Consider the following 19522-nt stretch of genomic DNA (forward strand, 5'->3'; position numbering starts at 1 on the left):
TGAGGCTCTTGCCATGATATTAACCTCTGAGTCTCCAGCTTCCTTGGCTGGAGATGCTGTGATGCCTTGCAGACGTTTTCAGTGCTGGCTGATTTCATTTGCCTACAGTTGCTGTCAGTACCCATCCTTAGAATAATGCTACAAAGATTGGCATGCATTGTTCAGAGATGAGGAGCAGAGCTGAGATATTCCTTTTCTGAGAAAGAAAAGTAAAAGTGTGGTGTCAGTGAAAGGGGCTGAGAGGGGCACTTCCTGTTGCAAGAAGGATGTACTTTGGTGGGCTGGAGAAGTGGGTCCCTGGGGAGAGTACCTGGAAGGAAGTTGTCTAGAAATCTGGACCCCTTCTGGGTTATTTTCCTGTTCCAGTCAAAAATATCAAGGTTCTTGGCAGGAGGTCTGTTAGACCCTGAGCAAGAAATTTTCCGTTATTTCTAAAGTAAGATAGTCTCTCCACCCTTAAGAAGCTAATGGCTTATTTGCATAAATACATTTTATTTACAGAAATATCAGTTTGTTGTTGTTTCCAGTCACCAAGTCATATTCGATTCTCTGTGACCCCATGGACTGCAGCACGCCAGGCTCCCTTGTCCTTCAATATCTCCCAGAGTTTGCTCAAATTCATGTCCATGGAGTCCGTGATGCTATCATCTCATTCTCTGCTGTCCTCTTTTTCTGCTCTCAATCTTTCCCAACACTGGGGTCTTTTCCAGAGAGTTGGCTCTTCACATCCAGTGACCAAAATATTGGAGCTTCAGCTTTAGCATCAGTCCTGCCAATGAATGCTCAGGATTGATTTCTTTTAGGATGGACTGGTTTGATCTTGCAGCCCAAGGGACTACCCAGAGTCTTCTCCAGCACCACAATTCAAAAGCATCAATTCTTGGGTGTTCAACTTTCTTTATGGTCCAATTCTCACATCTATACATGACTACTGGAAAAACCATTGCTTTGACTATATAGAAATATCAATGAATGTGAAAGTCACTCAGTCGTGTCCCACTCTTTGAAAACCCATGGACTGGGGCCTGCCAGGCTCCTCTGTCCATGGGATTCTCCAGGCAAGAATACTGGAGTGGGTAGCCATTCCCTTCTCTAGGGGATCTTCACAGCCTAGAGATGGAACCCAGGTTTCCTGCATTGCAGGCGGACTCTTTACCATCTGAGCCACCAGGGAAGCCCCAGAAATATCAACAGAAGGTAGCAAATGGTGAGCTCCCTAGATACACTAATGTTGGTACATGTTTGCTTTTATTCCTTCTCCTTTATCACAAAACTCATTCTCCATAAATATAACATTTTCTAAAAACCATATTTTCTCATACCTATCCTTCATTAGCTTTTTTTTCCTTCTGTTTCTCCACTTGGATTTGTTTTTTAAATTGCATCCACATTAATGCTTATCCTTTTTACTTCTTAGTTGAGTTTAAGATACATTCAAACTAAGACATGTAATTAAAAATACAGAACTATGGGTATAGAAAGCAGCAAACACAGGCTATATGGTAGAGAGACATATGGATAAGGCTAATTGGAAAGTGGAGGTGGGGAGAGAAAAACCCTAAGAAGGCGAAATAAGCTTCAACTCAGCCCAAATATTACTTTCAGGCCAAAGAAGTTGGCCCAGCCCCAATTCTATCCTTGGTTTGACACAATACACGATTGGTGTATTTTCAGAAAAAGAAAAGAAAAATCCATCCATAGGGTGAATATCTAAGCATCTATTTTCCATTCCAGTGACAATCAGAAATCATTCTTTGCATTTATTTTTCAACTTTGTATTTGCCTGTGAACAAAATTGAAGTTGGCAAAAGACAGTTCATGTGAATTACTTGAACAACGGTTTCTCATTGTGTTGAATTACATTGAGGCTGCTTGCTGTGAAATCTTGCCACAGTCCAGTAACAGTGGAAAATATTGTCATTTTTTTTTTCCATGCCCATGAAGTTAACCCACTTCTCTCCTACAGGAATGAATTGATGGTGCTTTTTAAAGCAGGGGAGAAAAGCTCTCCAAGTTCAAACCACTAAGAATATACATGCAGCTTCTTAATATTTTAGGAATAAAAAGTCAGTTTATCTTCCCATGTCACTCAATCTTCTTTATGCTTCCCTAGGTCAGATTTCCAGAGTACAGGCAGCATCTCAGTGTTTGGAATACTTTTAACAGCAAAGTAAGGGCTCATGGAATCAGAGCCTCAGCTAGAAGATTTTTATCTAACTCTGAAAAGTCAGACTTTTCCCTGGTGATCCAGTGGTTATGACTCTGTGCTTCACATCCAGGGGGCTTGGGTTCAATCCCTGACTGAGGAACTAACATTCCACATGCCATGGAGCATAGCCAAAAATTAAAAATTTAAAAATTAAAAAAAAAAAGAAAAATCACCTAGTCCCAGGAAGGAGTTGAGAGGCTAAAATAACCCCAAGGGTTCTACAGTCATTCACATTCATACTGCACGCATGTGTGGTCAATTGTCTTTGTGCGGTCTGACTCTTTGAGACCCCATGGACCATAGCCCACCAGGCTCCTCTGTCCATGGGATTTACCAGGCAGGAATACTGAAGCGGGTTGCCATTTCCTTCTTCAGGGGATCTTCCCAATGCAGGGATTAAATGCAAGCCTCCCATGTCTCCTGGATTGGCAGGCGGGTTCTTTACCACTGAGCAACCTGGAAAGCCTCACTCACGGTGACCGGTTCTAAACGCATCATCCACCATTGGCGGGGCAGATAAACGAAAAAGGCTGCAGCCTAGAAATGGTGGCTACATCATTCCTCGAGGCCACAGTCAAGGTCGCCCAGTTGGTGGATGGGATTTAAACTAATGTTTTGCTCTTGACATGATGGTCCACTTCAGAAGCTGATTGGAGGGGTCACCCCAGATCATAGGAAGCTTAAATTTTTTCTTAATCTCATTCCCCCTCCTCCTCGGTGCTCCCCCAATTTAGGGTGGGAAATACAGCTTTTAATTCCTGCCACCAGCTAGCCATGAGCTCCCAAAGTCACTTGCTGCTTTCTTTCCATGAGTAAAATGGGGTTAATAAAGATCTGCTCTCCACGCTGTAAGAGCTGAGTGAGACACAGGACCTCAGAGCACTCTATCAGCACTCACGTGCTCAACAGATATGAAGACAGTTACCCTGAATATTCACTGGAAGGACAAGGCTGAAGCTCCAGTACTATGGCCACTCGATGCGAAGAGCCGACTCATTGGAAAAGACCCTGATGCTGGGAAAGATAGAAGGCAGGAGGAGAAGGGGGCGGCAGAGGATGAGATGGTTGTATAGCATCACTGACTCAGTGGACATGAGTTTGAACAAATTTCCTTCTGACTGTCGTGGGGCTAACTGGTACCGTGCAGGGCCTGTGGGGCTCCTGGGCACAAAGACTTTCTGTGTCCCCCATTTCTTTGATTATAGGAACCAGCCTTCATTCAGCCACCATGACATTCTCTGAGTTCCAAGGGACAAATTCAAGCAGTTGTTAATTAGGGGAAGGAGGGGATGCAAGACCAGGGAGAAAGTCAAGAGCAGCCTTGGGGTAAGATCCTGTTTCCCCATCGAGGGATACACAGAACAACATCGTTGAGCTATTCTGGGCTTTCCTGATGGCTCAGATGGTAAATAATCTGCCTGCAATGTAGGAGACCTGGGTTTGATCCCTGGAGAAGGAAATGGCTACCTACTCCAGTATTCCTGCCTGGAGAATCCTATGGACAGAGGAGTCTGGCAGGCTGCAGCCCATGGGGTGGCAAAGAGTCGGACATGACTGAGCAACTAACACTTTCACTTTCATTCTGCAGGTACTGAAACCCCCTCCAGGTGGGAGAAGTTAATGATTAATGATGGTATGCTGCCAACAAACCTGTAGACCCCAGACCAGTTAGACCTGAAGGTTGATGATGCTGACTCCTGCTTACCTGACCACCAACCCATCAGAAGAATGTCCACAAACAGATCATACCCTCTTTGAGCAGTTACTATAAAGCTTCTCACTCCCTTCCCCAAGCTGGGACACATGGTTGAGGGCATTAGCCTACTTTGGCCCCTTTTGCTTGGCAAGGTGATAAAGCCCAAAACTACTTCACCCAAAACTTGGTTTCGGAGATTCGATTTGGCACTGGTGTGCAGAGAAGCTGAGCTTTGGGCCTCGTAATGCCTGACTGCCTTCAGGCTGACTTTGATTATTCTTAAGGCTTTAGGCATTGAATTATTTTCATGGCTGCTTACCATTAATTGTAGGAGGAATCTACAACCCTACTCCAGAATCCTTTCTCTAACAGCAAAAGTGTTTGATTTTTCTACAGACAGTTAAGTTTTATGTAAAATAAAAGGTCAAAAATGAAAAATAGTCATCCCTCTTTTGGAATGTTTTCATTGTTGTTTTAGTCACTCAGTCATGTCCACCCCATGGGCTGTTTTAGTCGCTCAGTCGTGTCCACCCCATGGGCTGTTTTAGTCGCTCAGTCATGTCCACCCCATGGGCTGTTTTAGTCGCTCAGTTGTGTCCACCCCATGGGCTGCAGCCCACCAGGGTCCTCTGTCCACAGGATTTCCCAGGCAAGAATACTAGAGTGGGTTGCCATTTCCTTCTCCAGGGGATCTTCCCGCTCCAGGAATTGAACCCACATCTCGTGCATTGGCTACCAGATTCTTCACCATTGAGCCACCAGGGAAGCCCCTTCTGGACTGTACTGGAGGCAATGTAGTATAGACAGAGAGCTGGACTTGGATACAAGTCCTTTCCCTTTTGTGTGACACTGGGCTGGTCACTCTACATCTCTGAATTTCCATTTATAAAATAGCAACAATATGAATCCCACCCTCCCCAAGAAACAGACCACTGGGTGATAAACAGATAAACAAGATAATACATAGGGAGTTCCAAACTGGGGCTGTGATAGCAGACACCTTGGTTTCAAAGGCTGGTCCTGCCACTTACAGGATACTTGTGACATTGGTAAATGTAGTTAACATTTCTGGGCCTGTTATTTGTAAAACAGAGCTAATAGTATCTAGTTTAGAGGGTGGTCGAGTGGCTTAAACTGTAAATGTGGGTGAAGCACTTAGAACAACCGTGCTTGGCCAGAGTCAGCATACAACAGACATTAGTTCTTGTTATCACAAAGTATGTAAATAAGACTCAAGGACTAGACTGCACTTTGAAAGCTAGTTCAATAGTGACAAGGTCTCTCTGTTCAGATGCGAGTAAAGGGTCTTAGCTCAGCTTTGTAGCTCACAGTCTGGAAGGCAGGGAAGGGGGCGAGCTCATCAAGGGTCTTCTTGGGAAAAAGTGATGAGGTGCTGTCATGATGCCAGAGTGCCAGAGCGGGCTGAGGGTGTGAGAGGAATGACCCATGGAAAACTTGGCTCTGAGTGAGGGGAGGATGTGGAGAGAAAGGGAGGGTCTCCAGGAAGGTGATAGTCTCTTGGGGAATGGGATAGCTGATAGTGACAGGGATCAGGGGCAACGGAAAAAGACCTCTGTGGTGAGAACCAGTTCAGAGAGGAGACAGCCCAGACAAGGGGAGGGGAGAATCTGTAGGGAACACCAAGCCTAGGTGAGATCATGTCTGGGCCCACGGCAGGAAGCATCAGTTTGTATTTAAAAGTTATGGCAAGACAACACCCCCCACCATTACACCATTCCTTCTCACTCAAGTTCTTTGGGAGTAAGTAGGAATTATACAAGTGTTAATTATGATTCAGTTTCAGATTTAAGCCTGCTTTGGTACCCAGGAGCCTAGAAGAGTGGGTCTTTTTCTTAAACACAGTTATTCAGTTCAGTTCAGTCGCTCAGTCGTGTATGACTCTTTGCAACTCCATGAACCGCAGCATGCCAGGCCTCCCTGTCCATCACCAACTCCCGGAGTTTACTCAAACTCATGTCTATCGAGTCAGTGATGCCATCCAGCAACCTCATCTTCTGTAGTCCTCTTCTCCTCCTACCCTCAATCATTCTCAGCATCAGGGTCTTTTCCAATGAGTCAGCTCTTTATATCAGGTGTCCAAAGTATTGAAGTTTCAGCTTCAACATCAGTCCTTCCAATGAACACCCAGGACTGATCTCCTTTAGAATGGACTTGTTGGATCTCCTTGCAGTCCAAGGGACTCTCAAGAGTCTTCTCCAACACCACAGTTCAAAAGCATCAATTCTTCAGTGCTCAGTTTTCTTTATAGTCCAACTCTCACATCCATACACGACCACTGGAAAAACCATAGCCTTGACTAGATGGACCTTTGTTGACAGACTAATGTCTCTGCTTTTTAATATGCTGTCTAGGTTGGTCATAAATTTTCCTTCCAAGGAGTAAGCGTCTTTTAATTTCATGGTTGCAATCACCATCTGCAGTGATTTTGGAGCCCAAAAAAATAAAAGTCAGCCACTGTTTCCCCATCTATTTGCCATGAAGTGATGGGACCAGATGCCATGATCTTCATTTTCTGAATGTTGAGCTTGAAGCCAACTTTTTCACTCTCCTCTCTCACTTTCATCAAGAGGCTCTTCTTTGCTTTCTACCATAAGGGTGGTGTCATCTGCATATCTGAGGTTATTGATATTTCTCCTGGCAATCTTGATTCTAGCTTGTGCTTCTTCCAGCCCAGCGTTTCTCGTGATGTACTCTGCATGTAAGTTAAATAAGCAGGGTGACAATATACAGCCTTGACGAACTCCTTTTCCTATTTGGAACCAGTCTGCTGTTCCATGTCCAATTCTAACTGTTGCTTCCTGACCTGCATACAGGTTTCTCAAGAGGCAGGTCAGGTGGTCTGCTATTCCCATCTCTTTCAGAATTTTCTACAGTTATCAAGGAGAGGTTTTACAAAGGATTGGTTAAGCCCCCCAGTGGACCAAGTGGAAGATGCTGAGTGCCTCCTGGTACTCAGCAGTACCAGGAGTGTTCAGTCCTTTCCAGGCTTCACTGAACTTCCAAATGCCGTCTGGGGACCAGCAGACCCTGTGGCCCAAACTCCTGGTAATGACTAAAAAGAGTAGCTGCGACGGGGAGCCCAGATATTCAGGCCAAGGCAAGGAAGGGGCCCGGCCACAAAGCTAAGGGAGGGGTGGGGACCAAGGCAGGCCTGTGGCTAATACCTTCCCGCGGCCTCTAGCCGCGTGGCCACATCATTCTTGAGGATGGGCTCCAGGCACGCAAGCGTGCTGCACAAGGCCCTCTGCTGGGGTCGCTGCGACCCTGCAGCCACCTAGACCCCTTTGGCTGGGGGCGATGGATGAACCGCGCAGCTCCGGATGGGTTAATGGGACTTCTTCGCTGCGCTTCCGTTCTTTTCTCCTCTTTCGGTCTGGGACCTTTGAGCACACCCAGTGGCCTAGGAGAGCAGATGCAGAGGCCGGCAGGCTGTGGAAGCCTCAGCGGCTCTGACCTCCGGCGCGTCCCCACGGCCCAGAGCGCAACATCTGTCCCCAGAAATAGCCGGGCGGGCGGAGTTGGTAGGGGAAAACGTCAACCCTTTCCTAGGTACGCGGTCTTCTTCCTCTTCCTAGAAACCGTTCCTCCCCTCCTAAGTGCCCCGAGGTCGGAGTTCTAGGTCCCCGCCCCGCGGGGGAGCCTTCGCACCCCACCTCGGCGCCCGGAGTTCCCCTTGCAGTACCACCCAGTGTCCGCGGCGGCGCCCCGCGCTCCGCAGCGCCTTCTAGGGGCCGGGCACGGCCTCCGTGCCAGCCGGAGCACCCGCTCCCTGACTCCGCAAGGGCTCCCCCTCTCCCGCGTGCTTCGGGCCACCCGGGCCCTCCCAAGCCTTGGCTGGAGGTCCGCGCTCTGCGCCCCCAGGCCGGTATCTTCGCGCCTTCCCCCGGGGCGCACGGGTGGCGCGGAGCGGCGCGGCGCGCGCGCGCAGCGGCGATCGAGGCCGGGGCCTCGCGTTAGAAGAAGGGGAGACGAGGGCAGGCGCGGCCCGCGGGCCCCAGCCAGCGGGCGATGGCAGCGGCGGGCGTCCGCGGGCGGCGAGGCGGCGGCGGCGGCGGGCGGCGAGAGGAGCCCCTGTGATTGGCACAGCCCGAGCCGGAGGAGGAGGCGAAGGGAGGGCGGAGGAGGAGGAGAGAAGGAGGCAGGGGGGCGAGCGCGGCGGCGGCTGCGAAGAGCTGTGCCTTCCACCTCTCCAGCCCCGGCAGGACGGGGGCGGCCGCCGTGGGCCCGGGGCGGGGACAGCACGCAGCCTCGCCGCGCGCACCCCCGCCCGGCAGCGGCCCCGACACCCAGCGCGAGCGGGAAAGCGGCGGCGGCGGCGGCGGGGGAAGGATGCAGGCGAAGAAGCCGGGCGGCTCGTCGGGCGGCGGCCGGAGCGGCGAGCTGCAGGGGGACGAAGCGCAGAGGAACAAGAAGAAGAAAAAGAAGGTGTCCTGCTTCTCCAACATCAAGATCTTCCTGGTGTCCGAGTGCGCCCTGATGCTGGCGCAGGGCACGGTGGGCGCCTACCTGGTGAGTCTCCCGTGCCAAGTCCGCCACGGGCCCCTTCCCCAGCGCGGCTCCCAGGTGCCCGGCTGGCAGGAGGAGGGGGCAGCCCGGGCGCCGAGGGGCAGGCGGGCATGACCTCCGCCCGGCGACGAGGTTGGCGAGTGGTGCAGAGGCGGCCGCCGGGGGAGCTGCCGGCCCGGGCTGCTGGGCGAGCGGGGAGCCGGCGGGACCGTGGATGCCGGCAGGGAGCTGGGGGGACCCGGGGAAGAGAGGCAGCGGGCAGGTGGGCGTGAAACCATCCCTCTCCCCCACTCCTTCTAAAAACAGCCAGAGGGTGAGTTCTGGAGCACTCCTGGAGGGGAAGGCATCGCGGTTTTCAGGTGACCTGCACAAGGAAAGAAAAGCCCGTTAGCATGTCGCGTCCTCTACTCCCCATTCTAGCCGCCTGGAGAACACATCCATTATGCATCATTTCTCCCAGTGCTTTCTCCATCCGCCAATTACGGAGGGATGTAACAGTTTAGAGGAAAAGGCGCCCAAGTGTGGGGCACTGATCCGAGCTGGGGCTGCAGGGGGAATATTCCCACTTCGTATCCCATTAACCATCTCTCAGCGTCTGGGATAAAGTTACAGTACCTGGAGAGCAGCTGTGAGTTTGTGCAGTTCTGCCGCCCACTCTTAGACCTGAATTCCCCACCATGGTCTCTCTCGTGTACAAGGGGGTGTTGCGCCATGGTGCACATTGTACATGGATTCCATCTGCCTTCTGAAAGGGGGTATTCATGTTCAAATGGCCAGGGGTGCATAACATATCAGAGGAAACAGCTTGTAATGACTCAGCACTAGCAAATACCTGCTTTACCCGCTGTCTCCTGCCCCGCGCAGGTGGTCCCAACTTGGGTTTCAGAGAATGCATTTCCAGAGCCGAGTATTGTCTTGACTAAACGGGATTTTTCAGAGTGTATAGTGTTAAGGCGTTTCTTGACTATTGACCTGAAACTGAAATCAAATGTCATAGACTTTGAGTGTTAGTGAGCAAGTTTGATGGAGATAGAACTGGACAAGATTTTGGCTGTGGAAGTGCCACATCCCCAGATAGAGCCATGCTTTGCACGATGGTCCCATTAATCCCTGGCCTTTGGGGTGCAGTTAATGAGGGTCAGTCGCTCGTTGCCCTGTACCATTCCTCAACAGTCTCCTGAGACTTGGGGCTTGCTGTCAGAGGGAAGTACAAGCAGGCTAGCTCTCTGGTGTGGGATAAAGTCAGTGATGTGGTTACAAGAGAGGGCTGTTCAAACTCAGCTCGGTTCCTGGGGTGGCAGACTTAACAGGGCTTCTGAAAGTCAAATGCATTTTCTTTGCTCTGTGTCAGATGAGAGGCGTTTAGATCCCAGTTCCTGCCTGCATCCGTGACATGTATGCTGCCGGTAAGCCCTGTAGCCAAAAGCACGTTTTCTTTTCCATTTAGATTTTTGTTTTACAAAATGCACTTGTAGTTTGAACACATAGTTGTAGACAGTACCTGTGGCCTTTGCAGTTTTGGAATCAGGGAGTGATCCTGTCCTGGGGTGTGAGGGGAGCGTATCAGTATATCAGAGTGTCCTTGGAGGAGTTTGACTGTTATTAAAATAGAGACATATATTACCAAGACGCAAATGCACAGTAATAAAAATACCTGTAGTTCTGTACTATAGCATATGCAAAGTATGTGATACCTAAACCAGGGCTGTGTTTATCAACAGCTGCCTCCAGTTTTTAACAGTTTGCCTCAAACCAGTTTTGCTCAATAGAGTGGATTATTCATGTTCCATATAATAGTGTCTACTGTTGGCAAAAGCTGAATTTATGAAGTGTACAGAGTGTTATGGGTTTGGAAATTTGTGGACACAGATCTGGAAGCTCACCATTTATAAATTATTTTACATCTAGGGAAAAAAAATACCAAAAGAACTTTTCACACCACAAATGATAAAGGCATGGGCCTAGTTTTAGCTTGCAATGGTTTAAGGCTTTTGGAAAGAAATGAAGCTGGGCTTCGATCAAGTGAGTGGCCTAAGCCCCTTTACGAAGTTAGAAAGCAGAGGACTGGTGGATACGAGTGGCAGGGCTGGCGCTGGGGGACAGGAAGTTGACTGTGATACCAGAATTGGTGAGGAATTGAGTCCACCTGCTGGGGGCCTCTCGGCATTTCCAGCCTGGGCTGAGGGAAAGCCTGGTTCGAGGCGTATGGTAACCGGAGTCAACAGGTGACTGGCAGAAAGCAGATGGAGGCCCAGGAAAGGAGTGGCTTAGGAAATTGGATTCATTATGATTACTATGAGTCGAGGCATCAGTTGCTCAGGACTCTGCCTTACCCGGCTGATCGCAGCTCTGCATTGCCACCTGAACCTCATGAAGATGAATAGTTTGCTTGCCATGAATTGGATTGTGATGGCTTTTGCTCTTTCTGGCAGCTTGTGATTTTCTTCTTCATCTGCTATTTGGAAGGTAGAATTAAAAGCTGTGGTACCCTCAGTGATGTGAGACTTCTTCATGGCTAATTTGAGAAGGAAACATTGTAGAAGGTTTGCCAGAAAGGCTTTCTGGAAACCTCAGAACCTGTGCTTGTAGGCAGTCACACCCACGGGATCCACGTGCAATAGGTGATCATGCACACGGGGTCCATGTGCAAGGTGTATGTTCTCTGGGATCTTTACCCTGTCAATCAGCCTGTCCCTCTGAGGAAGCATTTTCAGATACCTAGTGAAGAGCACACCTGGGGGCCCTGCTTACTTTCAGGAAGAGAAGGGTGATGGCAGATTCTCTGCCTATGATATTATTTCCTATTTGATTTCCAAGTCCATGTCATTTACTATGACATTTACTACCTTATTATTTCATCTTCCCAGGTGCCTTTTTTTTTTTTAATATTTGGAGGCTTCATTTCACTTCTCCCTTTTCTTTCTGAAAAGACAGATGACCTAGTGTCTTTGCTGAAGCTGTAGAACTTCCCGACTGTAGAACTGAAGCAGGAAGTCACCTGTGATTTGAGAAGCAACTTTGAAAAGCTGGACTCTGTGTGTGTGTCTGTGTCTGTTTTCCCTTAAGAACCTGCACATGCTCAAGGTAGACCCGTATGGGAGAAAACCACCCTTTGTTAAGCGAGGCAGGGGACAGGCAACTTTTGGCCCGGGGATCGGGTCTCCTGGGGCAGTGCAGAAGGGCTGAGACCCTGATGCCTAGACTCGATGGTGATCATGATGTAGATAAGGTGACTCCGGTGCAACCCGGGCCAGCTGTGGATTCTGAAATCTCTTACCCTTGCCAGTGATTAACTGGAAATCATGCTGCACATAAGCCAGCAGTCACAGGGAAATGGTCTCTTGTAGTCACTTAAACCTCCTGACTGGCTAGGAAATTTTTTTTCTTCCTAAGAAGAGGGGACCCATTCCATTTGAACATCACTGTGTGCAGAAGAGAGAATGCGATTTAATTTTCCTCTCCTTGGGTCTTTGCTTCGGGTGGCTCCAGTCTGCACTGACCTACTTGCGAGGATGTAACATCTGTTAAAGTCTTGGGCTGTTTGGAGAAGACACAGGCCTGTGGAAACTGCATGGAGAGAAAGGTGTATTGTTTGCACTTGATGGAGTTTGGTGGAGACCCACTGGGATATTCCAAGCCGTTCACTGAGGGTAGCCTTGCCTACAGAGGTTGATGTGCGTTCTCAAATGACTGAGGACTGGAGTTGATAAGGATGTGTGCAGGAAATTAAAACCTCGGACACCTCTGGGCTCTTACGGATGAGATTCAATTACAAATGCATTTGAATTTCTTCAGGATAAAATCCTAAAAAGGCCAGTTTAGCCTCTGGGTGAGGCACACAAGAGGTTCCTGTGAACCAGGGGTGAGGATGGAGGATGTCCTTGGTTTTTTTTTTTTTTTTTTTTTTTTGCAGCTTGTTATTAAAATAAGGTAGGATCTTCCTGGGCAGTCTGGTGCTAGGCCCCTGTGCTTCCACTGCAGGCGTCACAGGTTTGATACCTGGTCGGGGAAGATCCCACATGCCATGAAACGAGGCCAAAATAAAAATTTTTTAAATAGTTTATTTTTTATTGACGTATACTTGATTTTTATTGAAGTATAATCTAGCTTTTATAGTTGTTAAAATAAATAGTTTATTTTTTATTGAAGTATAGTTTCAGGAGGACAGCACAGTGATTCAGTTTTTCTATATATATATATATATATATTCTTTTTCAGATTTTTTCTGTTACAAGTTATTACAAAACATTGAGTATAGTTCTCTGTGCTGTACAGTACTTTATCCCTGTTTATCTATTTTGTTATACAGCAGTGTGGGTCTGTTAATCCCAACTTCCTAATTTATCCTGCTTCCCCCCTTTCCCTTTTGGTTATCATAAGTTTGTTTCCTATGACTGTGAGTCTGAGTCTCTGTTTTGTAAATAAGTTGATTTCTTTTTTAATTTTAGATTCCACATATAAGGGATATCATATAGTATTTGTCTGACTTGTTCAGTTGCTAAGTCATGTCCTGCTCTTTGTGACCTCATGGACTGCAGCACGCCAGGCTTCCCTGTCCTTCACTGTCTCCCAGAGTTTGCTCAAACTCATGTCCATTGAGTCAGTGGTGCCATCCAACCATCTCATCCTCCGTTGCCTGACTTGCTTCTCTGTGTTTAGAGTTATGCAAAAACCAAGTCTGAGGTTTTGGTGACAACAGAAGGAGACGGAGGGCTGAGTGTGTGAACAAGGTTCCATCTCACTGCTTTTGGTCACCTTTTTCCTAGGCCTGATAGCATTCAATGAGCTTACAAGGTGAAGCAACTGGATTTGTTCTCTCTATATATTTTTTTGTATTTCTAAAGCATCATTGTGAAGATTTTTTTTTTTTTTGCATATCTAACCCAGAAGCAGACAGCTGAGAGACAATTTTTAAAGTCCTTGTCAAATTAGTATGATGACTAAGGCAACTGTAGTTTCCTTAATCAAATTATTTTACACACTTTTGGTTACTCAAAATGACAAATTCCCTTCCATTTGCATAATTACTATATAGCCCCAGGTAGGAAGAAAAAAAATTTCCCTGATTTTTTTTTTTTTTTTTCCTTACAGCTTGGTTGAAAATGTTTAGCTAATAATCACTTAAGGGGAAAAAAATGTTTCTGACAATTCCTTTCAACCACCTTTGCGTATATACCTCAATTTCTGTGGGGGTTTCCTCTTGTGTGTTTAGCAATCGAAGAAATGGAATTAGTTGTGAAGGGACCAAGAGCTGTTTCCTGAATTGGGTAACTCTCTGCACTTCAGTTTTAGGTACCTTCCAAAGAGGGCGACCCAGAGGCCTCTCTGCAGCGGCCCTGCCTTGCTGATCAATTTCTCAGCATTTAAATTCACCTTTTTGCTGGCTGCCTGAACAGTGTCATTCTGAAACTGCGTAAGTTTCCTCTTGTGCTGAGGCCACCTGGGCAAGAGTCTCTCTGTGACTTTCTCTTGCTCTTCTTATGACAGCAAGCTTGGTGGTGCTGTCTCGTCCAGGGACGGAGTTCACTTAGCAGACTGGCCAGGCATGAGTAAGTGTAATGTCCCCAAAATGATGAGGTCACAGCTGCCTTCCCTATATAAGTAAGTCTGGGAAAAAAAAGAAAAAAAATTCTGTGAATGTTGTTGGCTGGTTAGAAAGAGAGAGAGAGCAGAGATTGGCATTGGTTTCAGGGTCTGTGCCAGGCCTCCTGCAGAGGCTGTGAGAGCCACGGGGACTTGTCCTGAGCTGCCCATGGTCCTTGGATTGCAGGGGGTGGGCCTGACTGTGGGCAGATGAGTGGCAAGCTGCTGAGCCTCTGTGGCCCTGGAGAACTCGGCTCTGGACAGAGTGGCATTTCTCCAGCACCTTACTTCCAAATTCACAGACACGTTTCACTTGCACAGATTTAACTGCACACATCATGGACTAACCATGCTCCTGTGAAGTCGAGTCAAAATACCCATTGTCATGTCTCGTCACTTCTACTCACCTGGATTTTGTAGTTGTGGTTTAGTCACTGAGTCACATCCAGCTCTTTGTGACTCCATGGACTTTAGGTCACCAGGCTCCTCTGTCCATGGGATTTCCCAGGCAAGAAGAATACTGGAGTGGGTTCCCATTTCCTTCTGCAGGGGATCTTCCCAGATCAGCGATCGAGCGTGCATCTCCTGTTTCTCCTGCATTAGCAGGCGGGTTCTTTTTGACTGAGCCACCAGGGAAGCCTGGATTTTGTAGTACTGTGTCACTCACTTGTGTCTGACTCTTTGTGACCCCATGGACTGTAGTCCGCCAGGATCCTCTGTCCATCGAATTCTCCAGGCAGGAATACTGGAGTGGGTTCCCATGCTCCTCTAAGGAATCTTCCCAACCCAGGGATGGAACCTAGGTCTCCCTCATCGCAGGCAGATTCTGTACTGTCTAAGCCACCATATTCTGTGCATTCGTGTGCATTACCCATTTATATACATGTTCTTATACAGGGTTACATTCACCAGATACAGTATTCTGTCATTTGGGGGGCATATTAAGGGGCATTTTGGTGGTAATTTTGATTATATGGAGCCCAGGTGGATTTAGAACTCAGTCTTTTCTGAAGACAAGTCACCTATATTTTATTCCCTCTCTGAAATGCCTTTGGTAATCTGTAGGCCAGGAAGATAGCATCCTTGCTCTTTTAGTTTAGTTTTGCTTTCTGTTTCTCTAAGTCTGAAAAATAGATGATACACAGGAAGCAGTGTCATCCGTGACTTTGGTTTATAAAGTAAATTGATGTGGTTCTAAGACGCTTGTATTTGATGTGATCTGAGTGCTCAGGTGTTTCTGTGAGAAACAGTATTGCTCAATGATACAAACTCCAAGTTAAATGGTAAAAATTCTCAGGTGGAGAACATCAAGCACTCGTGACAGCTGTGACTTACTGGTTGAGCATCCGAAAACCCAGGATTCACTCCTGTTCTCCTCTTGCCAGCTCTGTGAGCTGGGGTTGGTCACTTAACCTCTCTGTGCACTGGTGTTTGCTTTTAAAACTCATAGTGTTTCTGTGAGTATTAACTCAGTCAGCATACATAAAGCACTTTGAACATGAACATGTGGTGAATAGTCATGAAAAGTGAAAGTGAATTTACTCAGCTGTGTCCCACTCTTTTCAACCCTATGGACTGTAGCCCACCAGGCTCCTCCATCCATAGGGCTTTCCAGGCAACAATACAGGAGTGGGTTGCTGTTTCCTTCTCCAGGGGACCTTCCTGACCCAGGGATCAAACTCAGGTCTCCCGCGTTGTGGGCAGACTCTTTACCCTCTGAGCCACATGGGAATCCCGAATAGACAATAAATACTAGCTGCTATTCTTATTCAGAGGTTCATGTGGTAATATCAGGGATATCTTGAACTCTAAAAATAGATTTCTTATTTAGACTATTTCTATAATGAAAGCTAAGTAGAAATTTTGGAATTTCTTTTAGACACTATGGTGACCCTCAGATCACATCAGATTTTTTGTTTTAACTATCTGAAATATGTATTTTAAATATGCATATTTAAATATGTATTTAAAATATGTGTTTTAAATACACACACACATACATATATATGGACGGAGGAGCCTGGTAGGTGCAGTCCATGGGGTCGCTAGGAGTCAGACACGACTGAGCAACTTCACTTTCACTTTTCACTTTCATGCGTTGGAGAAGGAGATGGCAACCCACTCCAGTGTTCTTGCCTGGAGAATCCCAGGGACGGGGGAGCCTGGTGGGCTGCCGTCTATGGGGTCGCATAGAGTCAGACACGACTGAAGTGACTTAGCAGCAGCAGCAGCATTATTATTATTAAAATAATATGGTTATACATATTTACATAAGAACTATATAGCCCCAACCAATGAGAAATAAAATCATTTTGGTCAAATTTCTGGTTTGGTTTAGTGTATCGTACATTCAAATCATTTCCTGTTTTGCTGTGCATTTTGTCTGGGAGATGAAAAGTTTTTAAAAGCAAGAGATAAGTACTAGTAAATAAATTGCTAATTCTGTTCATTGCCTTATTATAAGTACAACAATCCGTTTCATCTTGTTGTTCAGTCGCTAAGTCTTGTCTGACACTTTCCGACTCCATGGACTGCTTCACTCCAGGCTCCCCTGTCCTTCACTCTCTCCCGGAGTTTACTCAAACTCGTGTCCCTTGAGTTGGTGATGCCATCCAACTATCTCATCCTCTGCCACCCCCTTCTCTTCCTACCCTCAATCTTTCCCAGCATCAGGGTCTTGTCTAATGAGTCGGCTTTTCACATCAGGTGGCCAACGTGTTAGAGACTCAGCTTCAGCATTTCATGTTACAGATGCTATAAAAATTATTAGTCACATGGAAGAGAAGTCCACTATAATAATGGTTCTGCTGGCCATTTACAGTCAGTGGGTACTCTGAGGTGAGCAGAGAAGGGACAGCACATGGCCAGCCGGGAGGACAGGTGCTTCTCTACGGGAGGCCCTGAGGATCTTTGCTCTGGTTTGTGGCCACAGGGTAGAGAAGATTGGGTAGGTCTTCTAGGTCTGTAGGCAGCTGAGAGGCAGGGAAGAGAACATCGGACTTAGAGTCAAAAAGACCTAGGTTTGAACCTGGTCCTGTTCCTTACTTGCTCCCAGTGACCTGACTTCTCTGAGCCTCAGTATTCTTATCTGAAAAATGGGATGCTGAGAGAGCCCATCTTACAGATGGTTGAGAGACTGAAATTCAGGGACACGTGATAGAGTGCTTCTCGTAGGGTGCAGTGTTCAGTAGCTGCTTTACCAATAATGGCATAGCCCTACTCGCTGACCTTGACACAGCAGACATCCCTTCCAGGGACCTGAGGGTGTGGGCTCTTGTGTGTGGCCTGGGCTTTATTTCCTTAATTGGAGATCTGTTTCTCTGGATGAAAAGTAGCCACATTAAGGCCTCCTGGGGTGTTGGGAGGTGGACAGGGGGACATATGTTGTGGACATATGCTACCCTCCAGGCAGCCTTGTTCAAGATGTGCAACCTCAGAGCTCAGCCCTGGTTGCAGGGAAGAGCTCAGGTCCCACTTAGCACCCACTGCCTTCACCTTAGTCCTTTTACAGTTCTAAGCAGTGATGCCAGAAGCTCAGCTTCTCTGCACACTGGTGCTGAATCAAGTCTCAGAAATGGCGTTTTGGGTGAAGTAGAAGAGGATAGCTTTATAGTTTGCTGAGCCAAGGGGGCAGCAGTGGGCTAATGCTTTCACAACCATGTGTCCCAACTTGGGGAAGACAGTGAGTTTTATAGCAGTTGCTCAAAGAGGGTGTGATCCACTCGTGGACATTCTTCTAATGAATTGGTGGTTAGGAGTCAGTATCATCAACCTTCGGGTCCAGCTAGTCTGGGGTCTGCATGCTGGTGCAGCCTACCATCATTAATTGTTAATTTCTCCCTCTTGGAGGGGGTTTCAGGCTCTGTAGAATAGCTCAAAGATATGGTTGTGTGTATGCCTTGATAAGGAACCAGAATCTTATCCCAAGGCTTCTCTTGATGGTTTGTTTCTCCTGCGTCTCACATCCCCTTCCTTCCCTCATTAACAACTGCTTGAATCTGCCCTTTGGAACCCAGGCAAGGTCATGGAGGCTGCATGAAGGTTGTTCCCTGTAATCAAAGAAATGGGGGACACAGAAAGGCCAGGAGCCCCGCAGGACCCTGCTTGGTATCAGCAGGGCTCAGCAGACGCAGTTGTGGGAAATTCCCTGATTGTGGTCCTTTTTGGTTTCTTGGAAGCAGAGCAAAGGAGATCCTGACAGTCTTGCTGCCCGTTTGGTGGACACGTCCATCAGGGCCTGCGGCCTGGCGGGGGTCATACAGCAGGGTAGATACTGCCCGGCGCCATTCTCCTCCCATCAGTGGTTTTGAATCTTCTCTCCCCTAGCCAGGTCAGTCTGGTCCTTGGGAAGGACGGGGTTTATTTTAGGTGAGTTCTTAGGTTCACCTTCAAATGCCACAGGCGTCTCAGGAACACACAGGCTGAGGGCCCGTGAGCTCCAAACCCCGGTGGCTCCCTGTTGGCCTCACTGAGGAAGGAACCTGTCAGCTTTCTAAAGCACTGAACTTTCTACAGCCACAGTTGTGAAGTGAGCGAACACGAGAGACTTCCTTCCGGGGGTTTCGTGACAACATGCAGAGCGGAAGTGGCCCATGGCCCATTGGATGTGGGCAGACTGTCTGTCATCGGCTCTTCCCAGCTTCTTTCTTTCAGTTCTTCTTTGTGACTTGAGTCAAGCCCTTCTGAAAAGGGAAGCCCTTTCTAACAGACTGTTTAGTTTCTTGCTGTTTAGTAGAGATCATGGTAACCCAGCCACTTCTTAAATGACTGGGTATTCCTCTCCAAATAGGAAAGAGTTATTTGGCGAAGTTATGAGAGTTGGACATTAGAATTTTCTTATTTATCCCTTCCAGTCAACACTCGTTGGAAATACTTGATGACAAGAGGAACATAGGTTGCTGTGGGCCCTGCTGTTTGAAGCAGGGGCAGCAGGGAGATGTGGGCCCATTCTTCCCTTTGGCGTCATGATGATTTCCCCTGTAAATACCCTGACAATGGCTTTTTAGTACCTCCTTTGGGGGATGTCTTATCCCACCTGGCATCTTAAGTTCCAGGTAACACAGTCAAAGAGGACACTTCTATAAGGAGAGGGTCTTACTTCCAGGTCAGCTTTGGTTGGAATCTTTGCCACGAGCTGTCTGTGGCCTCAGGCCCCTTCAAGGAGACAGTGGTGTGGCACTCTCTTCACAGGGATGTGGCGGAAGGTCCAAGCTGTGGGCAGTAGCAAGGGCCATTCAAAAGCCCGAAGTGTGCCGCTTGCTTTTCTGTCTGTGCCTCTCTGTTCATGTCTCTATCCATCCACACTCCCGGTGGGAGTTCTGTACTGCTTGCAGATTCTAATTCGTCTGGTGACTTGCCCTTCGGGACAGGTCTCTGGATAATGAACTTGGCTGTCCAGGTAACCCTTGAAACCACAAAGCCTGTGTGGCTGTCACTTGTGAGCATCCTAAAGCTGTGTAGTGTTAGCAGAAATAGGAAGCTGTGCAGGCTTTCAACAGACAGTCCTG

General features: G+C 47.7%; 2 protein-coding genes and 1 long non-coding RNA gene across 7 annotated transcripts in view; 2 read left to right on the top strand and 1 right to left on the bottom strand.

The window, feature by feature from the left end:
• The window catches only part of LOC147349747 (uncharacterized), a 168600-nt gene extending 164257 nt beyond the window's left edge, over positions 1-4343 (top strand). For all 4 annotated transcript variants that reach the window (XR_015150477.1, XR_015150474.1, XR_015150476.1 and 1 more), the window contains exon 3: positions 3798-4343. This is a non-coding gene — a long non-coding RNA (uncharacterized LOC147349747). The remainder of the gene's footprint in view (positions 1-3797) is intronic.
• Positions 1-9161, bottom strand: part of LOC147349748 (uncharacterized) — a 75788-nt gene extending 66627 nt beyond the window's left edge. Inside the window, exons 1-2 of the mRNA XM_086365342.1 lie at positions 9048-9161; positions 8433-8796 (exon numbers count right to left, since the gene is read on the bottom strand). Of these exons, the coding sequence (XP_086221468.1) occupies positions 8433-8796; positions 9048-9154 (471 nt within the window). The 5' untranslated portion in view covers positions 9155-9161. The remainder of the gene's footprint in view (positions 1-8432; positions 8797-9047) is intronic.
• The window catches only part of SLCO3A1 (solute carrier organic anion transporter family member 3A1), a 374786-nt gene continuing 363322 nt past the window's right edge, over positions 8059-19522 (top strand). For both annotated transcript variants that reach the window (XM_086365341.1, XM_086365340.1), the window contains exon 1: positions 8059-8435. In XM_086365341.1, coding sequence (XP_086221467.1) covers positions 8256-8435 — 180 coding nt within the window. In that variant the 5' untranslated portion in view covers positions 8059-8255. The remainder of the gene's footprint in view (positions 8436-19522) is intronic.

Source organism: Bos grunniens, chromosome 21 (assembly GCF_055505025.1).
Source record: "Bos grunniens cultivar Pamir isolate PY7600 chromosome 21, Bosgru_T2T1.0, whole genome shotgun sequence".
Classification (NCBI taxonomy): domain Eukaryota; kingdom Metazoa; phylum Chordata; class Mammalia; order Artiodactyla; family Bovidae; genus Bos; species Bos grunniens.